Source organism: Synchiropus splendidus, chromosome 4 (assembly GCF_027744825.2).
Source record: "Synchiropus splendidus isolate RoL2022-P1 chromosome 4, RoL_Sspl_1.0, whole genome shotgun sequence".
NCBI classification, from domain to species: domain Eukaryota; kingdom Metazoa; phylum Chordata; class Actinopteri; order Syngnathiformes; family Callionymidae; genus Synchiropus; species Synchiropus splendidus.
The window spans coordinates 21,736,238-21,760,978 of NC_071337.1; the positions used below are offsets into that span (position 1 = coordinate 21,736,238).

Genomic DNA, 24,741 nt, shown 5'->3' on the forward strand with positions numbered 1-24,741 from the left:
GATTCTTATGTACAAATGTATTCATATATTATGATGAGCAAAATAATCTATTATTCTGTTCCAACTCATCTTAATCCAAGTCAGTGTAATCTTGATGTTAAGATTCTTCTGTACAAACTTGTGAAGTGTTTTGGAGTACAACGACTAAATCTACTGTGACTGCACAAGTCTACATAGATGCCCCTGGAGGCGTGGGATGATTCAAAACTCCTTCCTGGTGTGTCTTCATATCTGTGTCTAATCCACAACCAAGGTTATAACGGAGAGCAGCGTGATCTTGTTGACAGCCACTGTTTTAATCTGGGCTCCTCGGAGAGGCTGATGGGAGTGGTGTAACAGCAATTAGACCAACATAATCTCACTTTTGAGTTGGTCTTTTTAGGTCATCGCCGCCTGTTACTGCCGAGCGGGGAGAGTACTTCAGCCAGAATAGCGGGGGAAACGTCACGCGTGGCCCTCCCTGCTGCCTGGCTTCCAAACTGTCTGTTCGATTGACACGGAAGGTTTTTCCATTCTTCCACGCGGTGCCACGATTATTTCCTCTGAGACTGCGTGTTATCTCGCAGCTTCAGATGATTTGTAATTAGTCATGTGGAAAATGCAGCGTGTTGAAGAAATGAGAATGAAAACGCTCATCAGAGGGGGGAAACCCCGCAGCGAGCAGAGAATCTTTGCATTCAAGATGAGATGTGGGTTTGTGGGCTCAAAACGCAAATATTAACACATCGTGCCTTTGATTTGGCTGCTGGGAGTTTTTACGGTGTGTGAACGTCAATCTCTTTAATGCTTCACTGGAGGAAAGGCCCCAAACAGAAGGCATGTTTGGAGAGCACACAGGAGGACTCAGGTCTGGGGGATCAACTCCACTTTTAGAACACTTCTTAAAACGCACTTTTACTCTTTGGCTTTTATACAACTGCACAGCTTGTATACATTTTTTTAGGAATTGTTAGTGTATCTGTGCATTTATTGTTTTTAATGTTTGTTTTATCATGATTTTACAGTTGTACAGCATTTAGTGACAATCCTGTATTGCTTTTTCAGTGCTTTATAAATAAATATGGTACGGTAACTAATTTTAATTACCCCTTGCTACTGATGTATTCTCACTAACTTTGTGTATAGATTTCCATATATACGGTGGTACCTCGGTTTTTGAACGCCCCGGAATTCCAACAAATCGGAGATGGAACAAAAATTTCAAGATTTTTTTGCTTTGTTATTGTGTATAACGCAGCCTGTGTATGCAGACGTGTCCCGTTAGCTACATTTACTGACTGTTTTTTCTTCATATTGAGGTGTAAAACCTTTCCTGTCTCTGCACTGGACCGTGGTAGAGTGTCACAGGGGAGGTGCTCGCTCTCCACACCTCCGAGGCTGGAGTGCACACTCCAGGGTTTGATGTCCTGTTGTGGGCTGGAGCTGGGACAGGGATGAGGCGAGTCTGGGACAGAGCGTTACTTGGTTTATGACTTTGTCACAGCCAAACTGCACAGAAGCGCACATTCAGAGCTGGACACGCACCGGGCACCTCTTCACTTCTGGAGAGACGTCACTCACTCGGCAACCCCTCCCACATGCAGCGGCCACACACACAGACGAACAGTGCACCTGCAGCAGACACTCTACATTCACTCCTACAAAAGCCTATGTTAAGGCTTGGAACGCATTATTTCTTTTGCCATTCATTGTAATGGGAAAAATTGATTCAGATTTAGAACAAATCACTTCTCAAACGGCCGTCTGGAACGGATTGTGGTCAAGAACCGAGGTACCACTGTATATGTATTCCATTGTTTCCAAAGTGCCATAATCCATATTGACATTTCTTTCTCAGACTCAGAATATATAACGCTACAAATTTCCAGAGTACCAAGTTCAAGATGAAGTTTACTTCACTTCTGCCATGTAACGACTCAAAGAACTATCTGCAGATTGATGGCCAACTCACTTTCTTCTGTAAGTACCAGAGTAGATGGTCAGGTCACCAGTGTTGGCGGGAGTCATCTTGGGGGAGTTTAGCTTTTGGAAGGTGAGTACCGGACAGTGATGAAGTTGTGAGGGTGGAGAGGATAACAGTGGTTCTGAACTACTTAACGTTGAAGTGACATTTTTTTAGGTCCACGCAGAAAGTTCGAATGCGTTCCACGACATGCAGGAGCAGATGATGCAAATCTCTTTCTGCAAATAAATCTTATAATAATATAATAAAGCAGATAAATAGCTGATGTTTTGTGTGCCTCTTTGTTTGATGCTTAAATATTGAGTTACACTCCAAGATGAAAATTAGACCTGAGCACTGATAGTACCTTGGGGGACACCGTCAACATTTTATGTTGAAAACAAACCTTTGCAAAAGGCACCTCAGCTCTTGATAGGCTCATAGTGATTCATCAGCAAACCCCCTCCATGAAGTTTAAATCTGCCTCGAGAGTAGGCAACATCTGGACCATCTTCTCAACATCTGCTGGACACAAATGTCTTGAAGATCCAGCTGTATATCCGTTTGCGTGGATGGTAAATGCTTGTGAAGGCCACATGACAAATGACAAAAGGAAGCAGTTTATAGTTAAGAATTTATTTTAGGAGAAGATAAATGAAACAATCAGTCGCTCAGGCTTGTGTCGTCATGGTAACTCTGATATGTGCACATGATTGTCGAAGGCATCGGTAATACAAGCCCCATCAACAGAAAGTCATCACGCAAGAGATACGCGACCAAATGCCGACGTGTACACATGACGGTTGGTGGTGTTCACATGCAGAGAATAAATACAGCCAGCTAACGTGACAGGCGCTGAACGAGGACAACCACACGGAGACGTTTGATGCCGGCAAACCACTTACCGGGATTTAGAGTTTTAGTAGCACAAACAGTAATGGGACACTTGAATTGACTTGCATACGACGGAGCCGAGGCTCTACTGAAATGCATTGTTTTACATTGACCAAACTCAAGCCGTTTCAAAGGGAAAACTTCAGCTCAGAGTATCCACAGGGGCTCCGTTAACAAGCGGCGTTACATAAACCAAAAATGAATGAACAATTATATCCAGTCAAGTCACAGCAGTGCCCCAAAACCTTTGCATCACTGAAACGCTAATCTCATCATGGACGCGTCAAGAACATGTTTACATCAAACACATACTGAGACATTAAACAAGGCATTTGAAAACACGCAGTGAGGATTGAAGCACTTTTTTTTTCAGAGATGTTTTTGTACACTCGTGTACAGGAAAGTCCTCTGTGTCTTTAACAGTGTCGGGTGTCCAAGTTAGTCACAGCTTTGGATCTCCGTGTTAAGAATGGCAGAAGGAACGTAAGCCTGAGTTTAATAAACAATGCTTCATAAACACTGACACTGTGTTGTGCAGCTGCGCGGCCAGAAGGGAACTTTTTACAGGATACAATCGTCTCCTCTCGATGCCGCACGTAACAATCGCTCATCCCCATCCCACTTTTAAGAACGAACATTCATAAGTATCTGGAAAATGGACATTAATATTTACAGCCTATGTACAGTTTCAGTTAAAACAAAAACAGCTACGCCTTGTTTGTTGTAAACACTTGAGTACATTACATCACATTTATACATGAACCTCTTTCTAAGTTGCGTTGCCCTCTTACTCTTTTAATACTCTCTTAAACTCTGGCGGTGAAGCTTCCTCACCTTGGACTAAAACACATTCGCGATACAACATGTAAAAATGCATAGCAATCAATGAGAAACGTCTGATTTAAGGTGATACGTCGAATAAAGCCCTTACATGAGTGGAAGTTATAAGAAAGAAGAAAACACCTTTAAGAAGAATGAAAGTGGTGTCATGAAGTTTGAAGACGAGCTTTGATGGCTCCATCACATTTCCATCACAACTTGAGGGAGTTCAGAACTAGGTCGACTGTCGTGTTTCAGCAACTCAGCCATGAAAAGTGAGACAGCTTGGCATTAATGTGTCGATGATAGTGTAGCTATGGTGGCAGCTAAGTATGTGCACAGAAGCACTAATGCTTGGGTCCAAGAGGAAGTACAGACTTTTCAGTCATGCACAAAATGCCTACCACTTTGATCTCTTTGGGGGATTTTTTTTGACAGAACAGATACTAGCACCACAATGAGTTCAAAGAGATATAATGCAGTTGTAAATACTCTTTAAACTGCAGCAGCTCCAGCAGCCATGGTGAACTGTGTCCTCAGCACAGAGAAAGAGAACCCAGGCAGGGTTTGTTACGTCTGCCAATGTCTGACCAACAGCCTTCAACCCGGCAGGCTTAGTGAGGACTCATGTCACGGCCACCACAATACAGACACGACTTAACTACTGTACAAGGACAGGAGCAAACTCAACATGTCATTCTCAACCACCTACAATACCCTGTAAACCCAGCGCTTCCAGTGAGCTTCCTGGAGAACCAGTGATCTTTTCTCATATGATCTTTTATCAGAACTGGTCCAGCGGTCTGACACACTGTTAAACAGAAACCTGGCTGCTTGACAACACACTCTGGGGTTTCATTTTGAAGGTGCACAGTCACTCCTTCTCCGCCTGCAGACCTTAACAACATACATTCATTATATTTATCACAATATTTTGACTGCCATATAAGGTTTGTACCATGAGTAACATGTAGAAAGATGAAAAAAAGCCAATTTCGGCACTATTGTAGCAGTCAAGCCGTACAGGTGAAGATGATCACATGCCTGCAACATGTCACAATAACTTTTTTTTCCATTCATCAATAAAAGTTGGCAAAATGTGAAAAATACAATCATGTTGACAGTTGAGGAATCAAGCTCTTCCTCTTGAACCCTGCAGCCTTCTGGGCATGTGAGGACCGACTTTATGAATGATGGATGGGTAGCTAACATATTTCTTTGGGCATGAATGGAATTCAGAAAGACATTTTTGGCGTATGCTGCGGCACCCAGGAAGTCTGCAGTTGGAGTTGTTGAATGCTGCAGTGGCAATGGCTTCAATTGTGGGTCAGGATCAACCAAAAAGCAAACAAAATGATTGTTAGCAACAGTCTCTATTGAGAGTCCACGATGAGGATAACCCAATGTTGGATTACTGAAGATAATTTCCCGTCAACAGTGGGTTCATTACATGCTACATTGACCAGCATGGAGGTGTGGGCGGGGCCTTTTATTCACTCTTTCACTGTTCGGTCCAGAGTTAATGGAATTTAGAAACCAAAAATGAAAACCAATAATCTGTCCTGGTGACGTTGCAGTGTCCTTTTATATTTAAAAAATAGTTAACAAATTCAACAATTAATTTGTTTATTTTGCAGTATTAAAATGAGTTGTTTTTAACACCACCACAAACTTTAGTCAAGCTTTGCCCTATAGATAATTAGCAATTTATTTTTTTCACTTAAAGTCGCTTCTTCATGCGTCACTGAAGGCTTTTACTGATACATTTTCTTACATTTCTATTGTAATTACCTAGTTCATATCTAGAACACTGAACTTGCTTCTCTGCCATGCTCTCATCTTCCCATAATGAGTTTTGTCGAAGCACTAGTTAGTGACCGTTTTCCCTTTGACTGTGTCTTTAAGCTTCTGGTACTGAGATGACTGTTCTCCTAGCTAGTCTTGCACCTATGTGCCACTGGATACCGAGCAGCCATATTGCTTTCATGCAATTATAGAACCTCCCGTCCCACAAAACACTGACCATGATTGGCCTAAAAAAACCCGACTTCAAACTTCAGCAATAGATCTACGACGTGAATGTAAAACCACAAACCAATTGCAGTGATGGGACGACGCGACTGACACAAACTGCTCTCTAGACAGAACCAACATTTAGTACGAGTTGATGGGCAATTCCTCACTAGTGTTCTGAACACACACATGCTAACAATCCACGTCTTCATGATGAAATAACACCTGAAAGAAATTCAAGTAACACCAACACCAACTCCGAGCTGACATTCGGAAAACCGTGACAAGAGTGTGGACCAGAACACAGTGCTGCTGCAGCTTTCCCTGAGCGGACCGGACTGGGAGCAGCTCAACCACGGGCACAAGATCATGGCTTCATTTGTGGAGCAGATGAGGGCAAAAGCTTGTCCTAGTTGGATTCACATAGTTCCCTTCCACGTGTGTCACCTGCCCCTTGTTAAAGGGTGATTGTTAGTAAAAGACGCCGACAATAATTCCACGCAACACAGTTGACATCCGTTGTTTTCCTAAACTAAGGATTCAGAATATCTTCTCTGTACATCTGCAAAACCGCTGTTGTGCAAAATAGATAAAGCGCTGACTCATGTTTAAACATCTGGACAGTCATATGGTACTTTTAAAGCACTTCTTAACACACGCACATACACAAGCCTGAAAGTACATAAAGGTACCATGTGTAGCATTCAAAACAATACCATTGTCATGTTTCACGTAATGTGGCTGCACAAAACCGTTGAAATAATCTGGTGCAATGATGCAGTAAAAAGTACATCCGGATACATAGCAGTCTTTCTGGGAAATACAGAGCAGCCCTGTGATGCACTTTGAAGGAAGTCCAAAAAAGACCAAAACTTCAGAAATAGGCCTAAGAAAAACACTGTTCTGGGAACTTTATACAACAATGAGTTTGCTCATCCCTGCAGCACTTCCACCCGATGATTATGTGCATAGATTCAACTGAAATTGGTTCATGCAGATGTCAAATATTAAAATACGATTAATTGTGATTTGGTTTGTCTGTGTTAAAATAACGTCATGGATAGATTTGGATTAAATGAATGGGAACAAGGAGCAAATGATCCAATGTTGGGAGTGAACTGGATCACCGACTGTATCCTGGATTTTTTTTTTAAAAGATTCTTTGGCAAATGGGACCATTTGAGCCAGATTGGCATGAGGATTTTAAAGGCTACTTTATCATTGGGAGACTGTGATGGGGTGGAGTGAATTCTAACTCTCTCTGACATTGTGCAGCCACATCAACACAAGATCCTTTTGAAATGAAATTTTGCAGAGATGACAGCTCAAGAATGTATTCAATAATGTTTTAAATATCACTCATGGTACCTTCAAACTCAACAGCACTATTAAGAGAATCCCACTTTTGAAAAAAAGCTCAATAAAGAGTCAGAAGAATGAAGTCACCGTCTGAGCCATCGGCCCGAGAATCAGTTCTCCTAGCGTCCTGAGGGAGGAGCTGTTGGACACCACGGCGCTGAACGTTCGGATGGATCTGGTGAAGACGAAGAAGAAGTCCTCTGCTCACCCGGGAGCAGGGCGAGGAACCGGACGGGCGGCACCGTCAATCAAGTGCAGTGAAGGAGGGAGATTGACAGCTACGACGATGACCTTGCGTCGACCTTCGTGGCTATGCTGAATCCTTCACAGCGCTGTGGCCTCCCAGCTGGTTCCCCGCGGGATTTGGCGTCACTTGGTCTCTGTGAGGACTGGTGCCGGGACCGCCGAGGGATGTGGCCGGTTCAGGTCCGAGCCAGCGACAGAAGCAGACGCTGCAGATGCCAAGCTGCAGGGCGTGGCTGGCGTGGCGACGCCTGATGAGAAGAGTTAGTTCACTTTTCTTTCATATACTTTTCAACAATATACTTTTGTATTAAACCAAGCTGAGACAGTTGAGTCTGAGGGACTTAGAAGAGCACGTCTGTAAACAGTGAAAGAGTTGTGTCACTCACATTCCTTGCGTGGAGCTGACAGTGGCTCTGTGGAGGACGTTTTACTGGCAGCAGAGTTGTTGTTCTGGCTGGTTACAGCCGGGCCACTCATTTGGCTCTGGACTGGCTGTTTCTGGTCCACCGGGTTCTGGCTTTGGGACGTCTTTGGCGTCTGACTGGGCCTGTTGTGTTGACCGGAAGCATCCATGCTGCTCCCCATGCTGCTGCCGAGCTGCAGCTTCCGCATGTGACGGACCACTGCTGTGGCGTTGAAGGCTTGCTGCCCACGCGAGGAGAGAGACACAGTGAGGGGACAAACGTGACTGTCCTCATGAGACACACAACAGCAGGAGTGAGGAAACTCTTCTCAGGTGACAGGTGCAAACAGAGACACATACCTTCATATGTCATAGGCATGTATGCAAAAACAATACTGAAACACACTCCTGCATCGACGCACAACCGTTTATTTTAGATTGCACACTCCACTTTGCATTTCTATCTTCATGGGGACTGCATAATACCACAATGCTTTCCAAAACAAATGGCTATCATTAACCAGGACTATAAATATATACGTATATAATACAGAATTTCCCTCAGGATTAATTAAGTTTTTCTAACTAGTTATTGTGACGTCTTTATGCTTAATTTGAGGCTTAGATTTGTGGGGTCTGGCCAAATGGTCCCCACAAAGGCATAAGGTCCTCACAGGTGTTTGTTAAGAATTGGTTCCCACAAGTGAGGATCAACCAGGTACACATGCACACACATACGTTTGTTTTGCTGTTTATGTGAGGACCACTCATGCCATGATGCTTTCCACAGCGTCTCACCCCAAACCTAACCATCCAAAAAAGATGGCGAACCTAAACCAGGACTCTGAACCAAACTGAAGACCAATTATAATAAACTAGTTTTACTGAGGTTTTAACCCTCTAAAGTTAGTGAGGACAGGCCAAAATATCCACACAATAAAGTGGCTTGTCAAGACTCGGTACTCTCAAGTATGGAAAAACATTCCCACACACCAAACACACAGTACAGCGTCTTGAATTGTGACACAAACAAAAAGCTCAAGCACAGAAACAGACTTGCAGTACACAGGCAAACACATGGGAAAACACACACTGCGACATCACCTCAAACATGCAGACACGCACACATAATAATTCCACACTTTCACTGAAACACAAACAGAGACAGATGTGACCACACACATGGCAGACTTGGTCATAGACATGCGAAGCACGTGAGGCATCACCAGCAGGCTCACAAACATACAAACAGATGTTTACCCTCCATTTGCTTTTGGCAAAGTTCTTTCTGATCTGCCTGCTGACAGATTCATGGATGTTCTTGCAGAGAGCTGTGTCCCCAGCGATCCTAGCACACACACGGACGCACAAACATACAGTGGTATATCAACAGTGGGACTGAGCCGTCAACATCAACATTGATCTAATGTTTGGTCGTCGACCATCAATTGACTGTCAGCCTGAAGATTTCTCACCAGGGGTGTCGGAGCGCCTGCTCACAGGTGAAGCGTCGACTCGGATCTTTCTCCATCAGGCTGCTGATGAAGTCCTTTGCTGTAGCAGCAGAGAAAAAAAAAACTACTATTTAAAAATGCTACCAATTTCATTTTGTTTCACTTTGCAGAGCCAGAAAGTACACAAACAAGACAGTATGGGATGATCATGGACGATATAACATCTATAACTAATGATCATTTGTATTTTTAACTCCAATATTGTATTCACAACCTATTTATTCCTTCCGTCCATGAATGTTTACATTTGAGGTCATTTTACTTCCACCTCTTCGGAAGCAAAACCAATTTGAGCTAATGTATCACTGGTGCAGTCCGAAAAAATCTGAACTTTAAAGAGAAGGGGAGTAAAATCTACGGTTAAAATAAAAAGTCCACAAAGAAAGACGGTTACTGTGAGAAGTAACATAATGAGTTTAACTGGTTCTTTAAACATGGTGGTTTGGTTTTACAAGCAGCCCGTGCTGGTGACTGATGACCTCCACACTCGCACACACATTCCAACATTCATTGAGTCCAGGCAATGACATCAGCTGTAGTGAAGGAGGTGTGGGGTGCACATGTGGAGGGGAAGGTGGTGAGAGGGCGAATTTCAGAGCAAGTGAGAGGGAGAGAGAGAGAGCCAGACAGGGGGAAGAACTCACCTGAGTCGGAAATGTCGTCCCAGTACGGAGCGTCAAACTCATAGTCAGCTTTCAAGATTTGCTCAAACAACTTGGAGTCGTTTTCATCGTAGAATGGCGGATAACCACAGAGCCTGCAGACGACAGATCACTTGTTCAGGCTTTTATTCAGTCATTTATTTCCAACAGTGCCCCGAACTCTCATTGACAAACTCATTCTTTGTCTCTACAGTTTTTTTCTCCATTCTGCTGAGCCGCTCGGTGGCAGAGCGCACACACAAACAAACACACAAACACACCTGACATCCAACTCATCTCACACTCTGCTGACCTCACTCGCACACATATGTTGGACCTCAATCCTTGTGAGGACCTGTCACTGCCATAACCCTTTCCCCAGCCTCTCCCCCTAAACCTAACCATCCAAAACAAATGGCTCACCTTAACCAGGACTCTGAACCAAACTTACACCCAATTATAATGACCCAGTTATTTTGATGTCTTCATCCTCCCCATGACCCCACAGAGCAAAATGTCCCCAGAAGTAGGTGTGTTTCCAGGATTTAGTCCCCACAAGGATAGCAATACTAGCACACACACACCCACTCCCGCTCAGACCAGCAAGACAGAAAAGCTTTCTTTTGTACGACTGCTTTCATGCTTGATGAATAACTGTCGCTCACCATCCGTCCCAGTGAACACACACACACACGCACACACACTCAGGTGATTAACGCGGCTGATTGGCTGATGTGATCGTTCCACCTGAGCAACAGCTAAAGCTAACAAGGTCTGAATCGCGACGCTAATTGTGCTAATTGCCGTCTTGAAGCTTATCTTTCTCTCTGAGCCAACGCACAAACACAGCCTGCAGGAGAGCTGGGCCAAACAAGACTCTGTGTCCACATGTGACACACACACACAGATGGCAAGCCTTCACCTCTGCATCCCATTAACCTGCTGTTGACTCCCGCCGTTTGACCCCGACCCCTGATCACATCCCCTGTCAGGATAACAATGTCTCTGTCAGGTGACAGACACACACACACACACACAGTGCAGGCAGATGCAGGAACACACACCTTTGATCAATTAGCGCGCTGACACAAACACACATGAGTGTCATGTGGTACTGTTGGAGCGTTTGAGGTGTAGAAGAAGAAAAACAAAAGTGCAGCACCATACAAGGAAAAGTAACAAAACTCCATCCATCATCACCACGTCCAACACACACGTCAGGTTACTGAGCCTTTTACTGGAAACAAAACACACTTTGGTTCAAATAGCTTCCATGCAGGGTTAAAGGAGCCATACAATTAAACTACAATTGTTTTCAGGTGTGTCCTGAGTTTAAACACGACCCAAAACCAGAAAGAACGTCCAGGAGTCCAATCACTGTAGTGATGACGGAACTGTATCTTCATGCTTTTAGACATCTGTTGATGTGACTCACAGAATGTAGGCGATGACTCCGATGGACCAGCAGTCTACCGCCTTGCTGTACGGCTTCTGGGCCAGAACCTCCGGAGCTGAGGGAGACAAATGATGAGCAGCGTGTTTGGAATTCAACCTGGAAATGATGTATTGTGAAAGTGAAAATAATTCATGTGCAAAAGTTTCTCCCATGTTTGCTCTTGTTATACACACATGCCATAAAACAAAAAACACGTAAATGCTCCACACGTGTGCTGAATCATTGTGTTTACGCTTTCAAGCGCTGAGTCATCCGACTTGTGCTTTTCTGGATCGAGAATTAGGGCATTTTTTCACGCGCTGAGGTCACGGTGTCTGGACCACATGGGCCAAAAAATTTGGTTTACAGTTAAATACTTGTCGTCACGCAGCTAATAATAGCAACATGCTGCTCGCCTGTTCACATGCCAACGTGGCTTTGTTTAGTTTGCTTTGAGTCTCAATAGAAACAAGCAGATTAAGAATAATGTACATCAGAGGGGCAGCTCATGTGGAGATGCAAAGACAAAGCTAGGGGAGCCAGATGGTTTAGACATGTGGAGAGGAGAGGAGAGACAGCACTGGTTGAAGAACGCTGGAGATGGAGATACCAGGAAAAAGGAGAAGAGGAAGACAATCCATCATGGATGTGGTGAAAGATGCCATGAGGAGGACAGGTGTGACTATGGAAGGTTGCTCAGGTCATGAACTTGTTGTTCCAAAAAAATGACTAACAAAGTTTTTTTGTTTTAATGAATATATCTGTTGGTTTCAGTAGACAGTTAATACCTTTATTGTTCAGCCAGAAAAAGATGGAAGAGCAGACGTGGTGCAAAATGGGCAATACATAAATAAACTCTGGCGTGCAAACATCTCCAGATCCCTCCAGGGAAACAGACTATCACGATGACAGCTCATTAGTGACAGATGTCCAATATGTTTAGCTCTACAGGACGAGTCAGAAAAAGACGTAATGCACCTTTAGAGTGCTCAATAGACCTGAGGAGGAAGAGTATTAAAAGAACAGATTTGAGAACTTTTCCTGTTTTGGCCGTCGTACCAGCAGATGTCTTACAAAATCTAAGCGACACCAACATCCATCATCTAAACTACCATGTGTTTTTTAGATCTTCAACATATTCCTGAGGTAGATTTTAGTTTTATAGCAGCGGCTGCTGACGTGATGACAGTGGCATGTTTGGCCGATTATCTGTGAGCAAAAGGTTTTGGTCGCGTCATGCTTTTACCATTATGATGATTAATACATTCTAGAAGAGGAAATCAAGTTCCACTATATGAAGAACTTGCTATTTTAATTATCTTTACACAAAAGTATTTTACATGATTAATTTGTTGTCACACCTATTATGTTATATAAGACCATGAGTATTTAAAATACCCCTGGCTTTTAATAACATAGGCTTGTATCATCAGGGGTGACTTACCCATGAAAGCTTCATTTGGCACACTCCTTAACTCTTTTAAACATCAATAACAAAAGGGAACTTTAATTCCGTTTTACTTGAAAACTGTCTTTGACGAATTAACTGTTGCCAGGTGAACTATTAAAGCTGGACTCACCAACATATCCCGGCGTGCCACACGCCGTGGACATGACGTCGCCACTGCCCTCCATCTTTGACAGGCCAAAGTCGCTGATCATGATTTTCGATTCGTCCTGAGGGTTGAAATACAGCAGATTCTCCGGCTGGAAGCAGAACCAGAGATTGTTCTGAAGTCAGTTTACAGGTCATCCGGTCAGACAGGTATGAAATGTTCAGACTACCTTCAGGTCTCTGTGTACGATGCCCATCCTGTGCAGATAGTGAACTGCGTCCAGAACTTGTCTGATCAGCGTGCTAGCGTCCTTCTCTGTGTAGAATCCTTTTTCAACTATTCGATCAAACAGCTCACCTCCCGACACCCTGACGGGAAATTCAAAATCTCTTAACACTGCCATCAGGATAGACAGAACAAATGATTATTTTACCCAACATGTACACAACCGTTACACCGAGTCACATTTGTTTCCATTAGTTATTGTTATTATTATTAATAGTTTTTTATTTGTTTATTTTCAGGGAGCTGTGGAAGATTATTGCCTTGTCGTGTTCCATGTTATATTTTTTAAATCAAATACACTAAATCAGTGTTTTTTTACCAATGTGCTGCAGCACACTAGTGTGCCATGAGAGACTCTGACAGTCTGACAGTCGCGGCACATGTGCCATGGGAAATGATCCAGTCTCACCTCATTTGTCCGGAGACAGAAGTAGGCGATATGATGACATGAAATCATGATCAATCATAGCGTGTTGATGACCTACCTTAGACTTGGACTTTCTTTATTGTCATTGCACAATGTGAGGAGATTACGTGGATTCAGCCACATTCTTTCTATATACTATAGATCTATTCTGGGCTGGTGATTTGGTCATCGGAGCTGCGTATAGTGTTCCTCTTCCCACTCACTCACAGCAAAGAGGCAGGTCAAATGTGAAACTGAGCTGTTTTTAAACCTGATGCGCCTCTTAGGTGACCACACACCCTTACCACCTTGTTGGACCCACGAAAACTTTGACACTCATAAACTATCAAAGTTCGAAAGTTCAGTCAAAACTAGATGCAGAACCAAACATATTTGCTCCAAAATGTGAGGAGAAAAAGAATAATTGTAGTTATGAGGTAAGCTGAGGCAAAGAATGTAAAAGGTTTGTCCGCTAATTCCCCAAACTAGAATAAAGTTATTTTCTGTTTTTCCTCGAGGGCTAACACTGACCAGAAACTTGCAAGATAGTTACAAAAATGCATGTGAAATTGTGGTCAAACACAAATCAATCATGATATATTTTTGCCATTTGCCCACCCCTTTCTGGAAGCAGATAATTTTTCTGCATTTTGTAAAATAATAGCTGAGAATCAGTAGCTAAATATTTTCACAAACTTTTTTCTACAGGACTTTTGACAGACCACAATTGCTCTTTGGACAAAGTTCCTTGTGTCTGGTGATGTGTCTCAGGATTCTTTCGATGAACAAAGCTTAAAGAAAAGGTTGAAAAAGACTGCACTGAGTACAATAAGAATACTACAAACATTTTCAATAATTAACATATGTTAAAGTCAATAAATAAAAACAATATGCAGCTTAAATCGTTGAGCACTAACACACTTACATCTTAAACAGAAGCCTATTTGGTCAACTGTCTAACCCGGTCACACACTCAGAGAAGAATTAGCAGACACAAGTATATTTAATCATCCTATAATCCCCCCAGGCAGATTCTTTAGATGAAGCTTCACGACTCCGCAACACATGAACATGTTCTGGTGCACTGACCCGCTACACAGATCCGGAGCGCCCCCTGCTGGTGGGCAACAATACCACCACAACCCAGAGCAGGTTGCAGATGTTGAACAGATGGGGAAAATAACCGATGATGAGATCAATTGTTGTTGCAATGTAAGACACAGTAGATACTGAAATACGAAACTATATTGTTCAAACTTTATAAATTTAATAATATTCTCAATTTAATATTTTTATAATTCAAAATGATGTATGTTAGTGTTAATTTTTTACAAATAAATCCATAATACAGCATACTAACACAGTCCACAGTTGGGTTACGATGTCATGCTTATCTGCCATCAGTAACTTGTTGGGCAAAATGTCTCATTTGTACATATGAATTCTCTGGTTTCTATCGAAAAAATCAAATAGCGTCTGGTGTGCTGTCATGACTTAGATGATGTCACTAATGGTCTGGCACAAAATGTCCTTCAGCAGAACCAGTCAAAAACAGAAAGACTAGTTGTCGTTTGGTTAAACTCGTCTAGCTTCCCTGATAGACGCCTCGGCCCCCTGCCCAAAAACATAACTCCTATAGTTTGGTTCGGTTATGGGCAAGGATCCGGAACACAACATGTTGCACTGCCTTCAATCACTCTTATAAGGTGATTTTTTTTTTTTTTTTTTTTTAGATTAGATTAGACTAGCATTTCAGTGATATTGTCCAGTTTTCCGGTTTAGTTCAGCTTTCACCGAGAAGGTACTTTACCACAAGTCTCTGATCTTGCAGTTCCAAGTTGTTTAAGTTTTGCAGTTAATTTTTAAGTTTAGGTTCTGGAAAGTGCTATGTATGAAAAATTATTATTATTATTATTATTATTATTTAGTAGTACGTCAAGGGAATGGCCTCTCTGCAGTTAGTTCCAAAGTAATGCAAGGACACAGAATGTATGTTTAGAACTTGTTCCGACAGAATATCAGATTACAGCTGATCTTATCAAGTGGAAGAGCTGATCCTCTTTTTCCAAATACACAGTCGGTTTCTTAGGAAGTCACATCAGGGAATGACAGGAAAAGACTGAAGAGATGATACGTACGTACGCACACAGACACTTGTCTTTCTATCCTTCTGGGGACATTGTGAGGTTTCTCATTGACATAACCCTGTAACCTCTCACCCTCAACCGAACCATCCCAAACGAATAGCTAACCTTAACCATGACTATGAACCATTCTTAAACATAACGATAATGACCCATTTACTTTGAAGTCTTCATCCATAACTTAATGTTGAAGGATATGTTTTGTCAAGCATTGGTCCCCACAAGGCAGGGTTAACAACTAGCACACACTAAAGATCAGCGTCTTGGCCACGAACAACATAAGGATTTGCGTTGGCAGCACATAAGCACGCAAGTATATTAAGCATGTGTCCTCAAAGCTTGCAGTAATATTTTTAATAGGTTATTCATATATTACATTGCTTATAAATTTATTAGATTCCACATTTCCAATTAGTCACTTAATGCAGAAATTTTAAGAGAATAGCCCCCTACTGTGCCTCCATTGACGCTGCAGGTAGTCTCTGACAGAAGTGGAAACAGGGGAGTTGGACAGGCCAAATTTGAATGTCTCAACTGCAAACTGCTCCGGAAGGCGCTTTCAGATATAAATATCTGAACTCAAAACTGCATTGAAGGTGGAATATCAATATGCAAAAAAGTTCAAAAATAGAAAACATTAAATTCTCTCTCACCTGTGACCATCACATATTCAAGTAGAAGGAGAAAGATGAATGCAGAGAGAATCGTCCCACATTATGGTGCATTCCGCTTGAAGCACAGAGGTGTGTGAGATTATTTCATCAAGCTTGACCTCGACCGCCCGGTTTACACATCCGACTCTGCCTAATGTGTGTTTGACACAGACCAGAGAATATCGCGCACACAGTAGGAGTGATGCTTCCACCAAAACTCTGTCATCTCTGTGGGCTAGATTTCTCTTATCAGAATTGTAGATAGGAATATGAAAAAGATCCTTCTGCTGACAACATCTTGTATTTATGAGAAGTGGCACTTCACAGCGATCCCGATGATTCCTGGAGGGGTCTGTTAAATAAATTCACATACAAGTGTTGCCCGGGTTTGTTTAGAATCCTCACATTTATTTCTGCGGCAGCCGCTATGTTTATCCTCAAGGTGAGGGCACTACATCACGGCAGACAGCCCGAGTCCCGTTATCAGCCGTGTTCACCTTGGCGGAGATGAATTGCAGTGTGGGGAGCTGGCTGACTAATCACAGCGGAGCTATTGAGCTGCTGTGCTAATGTGTTGTCACCAGAGGAGGAGAACCCCTCAATTTCTGCTCATTTTTAATCCTCTCTGCTGACTTGACAATAAAAAACTGATGCAACCCGCAGCCCGTGGGCCAAATGCAGTGATTTTAAAGCTCCTGCCGGTCTTGCATGTTATATTGATATGAATTGTATAAAGTTGTCTAAAGCTAAAAAAAAAACCACTAGTAAAGACAACATGTACTGCTGCCGTATGACAATAAGGAAACACAGTTTACAATCAATTCAGTGAGTTCCTCACCATGAAGCCAGACCAGAGCAAAGTGCGGCCAAGGAGCGACATATGACCCTGTTGCCTGTATTTATTCAGTCCTCATGAGGTCCGAGTGAAACGGATTAGAGCCCTTCTGCATTCATGTTTTTGTTGGAATATTTAAACCATCCAACAGCGTGTGTATTATATATATATATATATATACTAAATCAGTGTTTTTTGTATATATATATATATATATATATATATATATATATATATATATATATATATATATATATAGTCCTTAAAGGAACATGAAATATTTCAAAAAGGTTATAGCATTTTTATTCACTACATTTTCCCCCTAACAATTTATTATCTATTTATTACTGTATAACGATGCCTTTATATATATATTTTTTAAACGCAGCCTGTTTATGATGTGGCCCCACTTGTACTGCTTGAACAGCGAGAAGCCATAGAAGTCAAAGATAAAGCCATTCATAAATCATCCCATTCCTAATCTAGCCTGAAATTTTAAAGAAAATCCATTTGCAAGTTCTTTGAACTTCTCTGCCAATATTTGTCAGAGGTGAAAACACTAACATCTCGGCTGTGCCGTGTTACAGGGGGCTCTAGAGTCATGAGCTGCACGCATAAATGTGGGGACACTGCACAGGTCCCCAGTCCTGAAAAAAAAACTGAGAGGAAACCAGAGCGTCCAGCCGAAGTTATTACACACAGGTTCTCACTACATGATGCACGAGTGAGACTAAACATCAGTAATTACTGAGACTGAGACTAACAAAACTACAAGTAGGTTTAATAATAACAAGTTTACATGTACAGTATATGGTACAACAGAAGAGAGGGGAACGGAATCCAATCATTCATTTGATGAAGCCTGATTTATTCAAATATCGCTTGCTCATTTGCACACAGAGATCGTTAAAGCGCACGCTGCCCTCGGTGGCATTGATCGCCATAGCGACACAGACTGATAATATCCCTGAGGTCAGGGTTACATAAGAGAAGCTGTGAATGTAGAAACAGTGTGACTGCGTCCACCAGCGAGCCTGCACCTCTACATGAAACCTTTAGAAGAATGTTTGATCCTGAATGAGATCCAGCCAATCACAGAGAAGAAAGGAGGGTTATTATTAGAACGTGCCACTGGAACTCTGGGTCACGACAGTGCCGCTGTTGTCTGGGCTTCAATAAAAAGGAAATGATAGGCACTTGTGTTTATTTTAGGGCAGTTCTGATGCATGGAGCTGACAGATGAAACAGCCCGCAGCACTCGGCCAGATCAAAGGATTTTTTAAACCACTCTCTAAAGCTTCTCGCATTTCAACGTTTATCTCCAAACGGAATCTTTTCTTTGTTCCCAGTTAGTACATAAGACGACGTGACGCCAGGGCTTGAAACATCAAGGAAGACATTTGCAATCAAAGCTTCTTCACTTTCTCTATTCAGTCACTTCTGAAACTATCAGCTTTGTAGCTGCAGTTCTGAGCTTTTCTGAATGTTTAGCACCAGTTTTTGCCGATAATGTCATCCGACCGGCTCAAGGTGTTACTGTAAGATGGTCCAATGATGACCCCAGATGAACAGCTAAAAGGACCAGTCGTCCCATTCTCAGTAGTGACCAGCTCCTCCCATGTTTAATGATGAACACTTACACTTGTTGGCACTTCGGTGACGCTTCTCCAGGTTTAGCGCTAACTCAGAAGTGTTACAGGTGGTGTGAGGGGAAAGGTAGCGTCTCACCACGAAAGGTGATAATCTAAATCTACTCCAGGGAAATGTCTTAAGTTTTTCAATTCGCTCGCTCTAGACAGACACCAAATATCAACTATGAATCTCCTGCATCTATTATTACAACCCAGATGTCACCTTTGACAAGGTAACTATGGCGACCGACCTACATTGCTTGAGCAGATGTTACCTGCGGGGGGAGGAGGGGTGTTGTCTAATCTGATTAAAAGCAGAGCTGGGATTGATGGTGATGACAATGGTGTGTGTGGTGAGAAAGAAGAAAGGTAGGAAAGTGAAGAGAGGCCAGATGGTGTGAACGATGTGAGACGGAGTCATTAAAACAAGTCCAATTCATTTCAAGGTCTTCTGCCAGTGCGGTGCTATAATCCAAGCGTTACAGGGAGACTTCTCCACTAACTTGTTGTGTACTGCAGCTTTCTGCACAACCTCCTGTGATCTCATCATATCAAACTTGCACCAGCAATAAGCAGAGTTAAATGTGGAACGGAACAGAAGGCAACTTGTCAGTAAACAGTTTAGGTAGCAGCAGCAGGTGGCTCAATTACACACTTGCTAGTGGGTAAACAGCTTTATTGGAGTCACAGACCTTTAAATGGTGGCTTAGACAAGACGCAGTTGTCAGTAATCAGGAGAAACAAGGATGTGAATCACATGGACTATGTACAAGGTGATGGTTCTTGCATACTCTGCCTTCCAAATTATTATGCAAATGATGTTTTTGTTTGATTTTTCCAAAATACTTGATGCAAATAATGATCAAGATAATTTTCAAGTCATTAGCTGTCGAAATTTATTTCAAATGTTATTGAACAAAACTCCTAATGAAAACAAAAAACTTAAAACGCACGTTTGTAAAGAACTGAAAATAGTAATTTGTTGAGCAATATAAGGTCATGTTTACTAAAATAAAAAGCTATTACAATCCAAAACATCTTAACAGGTCAAGTTACATGCTTCACAATTCTTGCATCCATAGAACTTGTGAGTTTATGGACAGTTTCGGCTTGAATATATTTGCAGGATGTCAGAACAGCCTCCCAGAGTTGCTGTTTGGATGTGAACTGCCTCCCACCCTCATAGATCTTTTGGAACGCAGTGTAGTTGGTAAGGACAGAAATGTCAAAGTTGGAGATGAGATCTTTCCCCAAGTGGTGGAGTTCAAGTAACCTAACCACAAGTGACAGAAGCAAGATAGAAGGACTGGTGCATGATCTTCAGTCTGGTGTGAGGGTGTTGTATTGCTCTGTATGGTGAATATCTCAGGTGTGAGACAATGATTTCAAGTTACTGGTTACTACTCTCAACTGTAGTCAAAATAATAAGAATAAAATGTTCCAAAAATAGAATACTCAGAGCAAATATAAATCATGAGACTGAATAAAACTGTAATTGATTAATCTTTGGTTTGATAGTTTTATTAAAATAGTTATGAAGAGTGAACAAATAAATCATATATATTTAAAACTGTTTTATGGAAGGTGCTTGGGCTGAAGCAACTTACAATCCCACATAACATGAACTGAATAAGAATGATTTGCAGATACATCATCCTAAATATACTCATATTTTACTTTTACCACTAATAAAAACTGGAATTATCCACACATTTAAAGTCTGAAAAGTGTTCTGTCCCATTGACCTTCCTCAGAAAACATGCTACGTTAGTGACTGTCTCCTCAGTGCCTCTAATCTGCTTGTGTTTTGATCAGATTTGGCATCCGATCGAAAGTTCCAAGCGCGCGTTGTGTAATCCGCAGCCTTGACCTGCATCTGAACTTCTCTGAATTGTTTCCAGATCTGGTGCCAAAATCCCTGACGATGTCTTCCTCTGATATAAGCGGCAGTAACCATGCAGAGGAGGTCAACAGGTCAGTGAAATACTGAAGAACCAGCCTCCCTTTCATGTTGACCACAGAGAAATTGTTGAAGGCATGTGTAGGAGGACCAGAGATTGGCTCTGCTACTGTGGAAAATAAACTTTTTGAAAAGCCCACAGTTCTTTGTGTACTAACACACATTTACGGTAATAAACAAATCACTGTGAATGCAAGTGCAACACTTGACCAAACTCCCTCAATAAAAGATGACAAAGAAAGACTTGTTTACCATTTGACAGTGTCTACTAAAAGTGGAGTGATACAAGTAACACAACATGCGCTCAATTACACCCTTATTGTGATATTTTAAAACCGACGTTGTCGCACTACATTTATGGCACCACTATAGTTCACAGTTAGCTCAATCATACAGCAGATGGCAGTGCCTTCATAGAGCTCCTACACAGGAGCAAGGGAGCAATGCAAACACTGACATGGCAGAGTCATGGTATGGCTGTTTTTCTGCCACATGACTGGTTCATTGAAGTTCCTTTTCTGTTAATTTGGGTAGTCTGCTCCAACATGGATAGCTCGAAGGCAACGATATTTCAAAGCTCAATATCACATGCTAGATATCGCGTTATTGAGACGACATACTCTATGACGGCCAAGATCTGTTGACACATCGTGATGATGTCAAGAAAAACAGCGTCGACTATGGATTACATTAATTTCTTTTAAGTTTAGTTTTTCTCTCACTGCACCCGTCTGCTGTCTTGTCTGCCTTTCAGTCCTTGGCCCACATACGTGGTAGCGGTAATCAAGGTCTGTCATGTCTGATTCTAGAGGATCTAAGCTGTCTGCGACGTAGCAGGCGTACGACCGACCCTCTTTAATATAATCCGTGTTTAAACACCAAGCCGTTTTTCAGTGATTTTGGAACGGGACAACAGTATATTATAACCAGTACAGTCACGCTCCCACACACACACACACAGTGTCGGAGCGATCACAGTGTTGGAGCGGCCACAGTTGGAGCGACCACATCAACTAGGAATGAGGCAGATGTTCCTCTAACTTGATCACAAACCCTGTCCTCCATGGCTGCTGTTTATTGCAATACATTCTTCTTGGGCAGTGGAATCGTTTCAGGTAATGGAACTAGTTTGTTGCGCTGCTGTGCAACACCTCGCTCTGCATACTTGTCTTCCAATTGAAAAAAAATCTCTGTATTATGGCTTTACATTGCAGAAAGAGTCGGGGAGGATTTGATATTGTCTTTTTTTTCATTGTTAATATTGTGAATGATTTAAAACTTTCATATTGCAATGCAGATACGATAAAAATATATCTACTGTATCATTCAGCCCTATTTACAACCATGTTTAATTTAATTTTGGTTCGATATAAACTGTCTCAGCATGATTTTTTTGAGTGAAAGTGGTTATGCAGAAAACCTCAAAAGACCTGTCTTAGTTACACAGAAGTCCAAGATTCTGTAGGCCTCCTTGATAATGATTTCATACACTTTTCATACACACTTTATTCCCACATCAGGAACACATTTCAATATTGATAATAGTTGTAACTAGTGAATGTAAACAGATAGCAATTTTTAATTTCAATAAATCAGCCTCAGTTTATTCTGAAGAATGTTTTAACAGTATCTGTTATGTTGAGATGTTGTAGTATATTGCAGGAGGAAAGTATCAGGGTCCACTCTTGTGCTGATAAAATCTTCCTTTAAGTTACATTTATAATAGATACAAAATGTGTATCTATTGTTGCAGCAGCTGTAACCTATTCATGTGGCGTAAGAAAAACTAAACTCACAGCTGCATGATCAGGTAGAGGTGGTCTGGACTCTCGTAGATGTCCTCAAGGGCCACGATGTTTTCATGCTTGATCCTGTGAGACAAAAGAGTTTAAAATTTGGCATCATCACACATTAAATGATGATCAGTGTTGAAGTGTAGAAATGTTTCCCATAGACTTTGTGTCATGTTCATCCACACAGCACTTAACAACTTCCATTAATTTCATTACCTGTTGATGATCTCTCTACAGATACACTTGTGTATTCTTTATCTTAATAGGTGCTACCTTGTGAATACACAATTGATTTTGTGTGTGGGTAGATCATCCCTCACACACACTGAGCTAACACATGAACAGCAGTCTCTTAAGAGAAAAATCTAACACTCAATTTGGAGTGCACGATCTTTGCAGCTGCTGGAGAGATGTGACTCACCCGCACACTGTGAGCGGGGATAATGTGTGTGTTTAAGCTTTGTCTGATAACGGGAGCGTATCTGCGACACAGATTAGAAAAGAAACAAAAAAACACCTAGAAGCACATTGGCAAAGTAGTTGACAAGCACAACCACCACAAAATAGAAAAGAAGCATACAAGATCAGATATCATTTAATGCCCTTTATTTGTTGCACAGTGCGGAAATTCAATGTGACATTAATCGCATTTTTTCCACTTTCTTCTACTGTAAAACTGAGCTCCGTTGACCAGTGTGCAAATGCTGATTATTCCAGCAAAAAAAAATGCCCTTTAACAGTGCAAAGACAGCGTATTTCAAAGTGCTGTAGAAGTAACTTAGTCTTAAACATTCATGATATGTGATGTGTTTGTTAAGCTAAACAACTTCTATATTTGATGGTGTAAACATAATGAAAATAAAGGATCTCATTTAAACTGCTTTTGTTTACGTGCTGCAGTCTCAAACCTGGCCTCGCTTGCTAATAGTTAATAACAGAGCACCTCAATTTCCCCCCGTGAAGTCAAAAGAAAGCACCAATGTGAGTGTCAACTATGTACCGATCATCTTTGTGTGTAGCAGGTGTGTTGCAGATCGTGACCTGGGGGCGCTGGGTTTGTGGCGAAAGGATGAGAATCTCTGGTGCATGAAAAAGAGATACATTGTTGCCCCTGGAAACCAGGACTTGGGATGCTTCTGTGTATGTGTTTGTGTGTGTGTGTGTGCGTGTATGTGAGTGTGTCAAATCTGCACTCACTTCCTCAGAACGGCGATTTCGTTCTCAATGCTGCTCTCTTTCCCCTTCAAAGCTTTTTTGGGGATGCACTTCACCGCAAACATCCGTCCTGTCAGCTTCTCTTGGGCCAGGACCACCTCCGAAAAAGCCCCCCTGTGAAAAGAAAAGAGTCAAATGCACATCTGGAGTTGAAGTGAATGTGTGTTTGGATGGTGATCACAGAGCTTCAGATTATTTTGGGAATAATAAGTACTTCACACACAGACAATATCAAGTGACATAAAAGTAGATTTACGTGTCTCCACTTCTAAAATCATCTATTTTTTGTTGACAGATTAAACTCACATTTAAACTCAGCTTCTCTTGAATGACTGCTTTCACTCAAAACCATCTGTTTAATGCACTCGGTCCTCGTCTTATTTTGGTTCTTGGCGATCAAATGTTCCAGAAAATGAATAATGGAGACGAGAGTAGGCACAGTCACAACAACCAATAGCTGTTAAACTGAGAATCACTGAATCAAATAACTAATCGCTAGTAACAATCAATAATAATAATTTAAAAAATCCAGTTCCTCACCATATTGCTGACACTATAGATTTTATTACTGGTGACAGGGAATGAGGTCAGGGAGGAGCACACAAGTTACACTCACTGGTTCGAACAACAATCACACATCAAAGCGAATGTTTTAACTACCAGTCCCACTTAAGAGGCTGTGAAAGTGGGACAAGATGCAGTTACCAAGTCATGTTAAGTCACACATAGATAGTAGTAGAATTGATAGTAGTAGATCTAGTAGTAGAAAATCACCTGATATATGTATGCCAAATAAAACGGACAAAAAGTGGTTAAGAAATATATCTCCTGAAGAAGACCCAGCCAGACCATTTCATCTCCACTGTGGCTTAGGAATTCCTCTTCAAAAAAGCACAAGGACAGAAAATTGTTCCTGCTTCTGTAGCTCAGCCTGACACAGAGCCACTGCCCATTCACTTGATGACGTAACCATCTTTCATTCATTCTCACCTCTATT

The 24,741-nt window shown here is 41.8% G+C and overlaps 1 protein-coding gene across 1 annotated transcript in view; it reads right to left on the reverse strand.

Moving 5' to 3' along the window:
- Positions 1-2,581: 2,581 nt before the first annotated feature.
- The window catches only part of camk1da (calcium/calmodulin-dependent protein kinase 1Da), a 41,070-nt gene continuing 18,910 nt past the window's right edge, over positions 2,582-24,741 (reverse strand). The window contains exons 2-11 of the mRNA XM_053861938.1: positions 23,727-23,858; positions 22,533-22,607; positions 13,052-13,190; positions 12,847-12,973; positions 11,267-11,342; positions 9,835-9,947; positions 9,152-9,230; positions 8,937-9,024; positions 7,660-7,918; positions 2,582-7,521 (exon numbers count right to left, since the gene is read on the reverse strand). Coding sequence (XP_053717913.1) covers positions 7,397-7,521; positions 7,660-7,918; positions 8,937-9,024; positions 9,152-9,230; positions 9,835-9,947; positions 11,267-11,342; positions 12,847-12,973; positions 13,052-13,190; positions 22,533-22,607; positions 23,727-23,858 — 1,213 coding nt within the window. The 3' untranslated portion in view covers positions 2,582-7,396. The remainder of the gene's footprint in view (positions 7,522-7,659; positions 7,919-8,936; positions 9,025-9,151; positions 9,231-9,834; positions 9,948-11,266; positions 11,343-12,846; positions 12,974-13,051; positions 13,191-22,532; positions 22,608-23,726; positions 23,859-24,741) is intronic.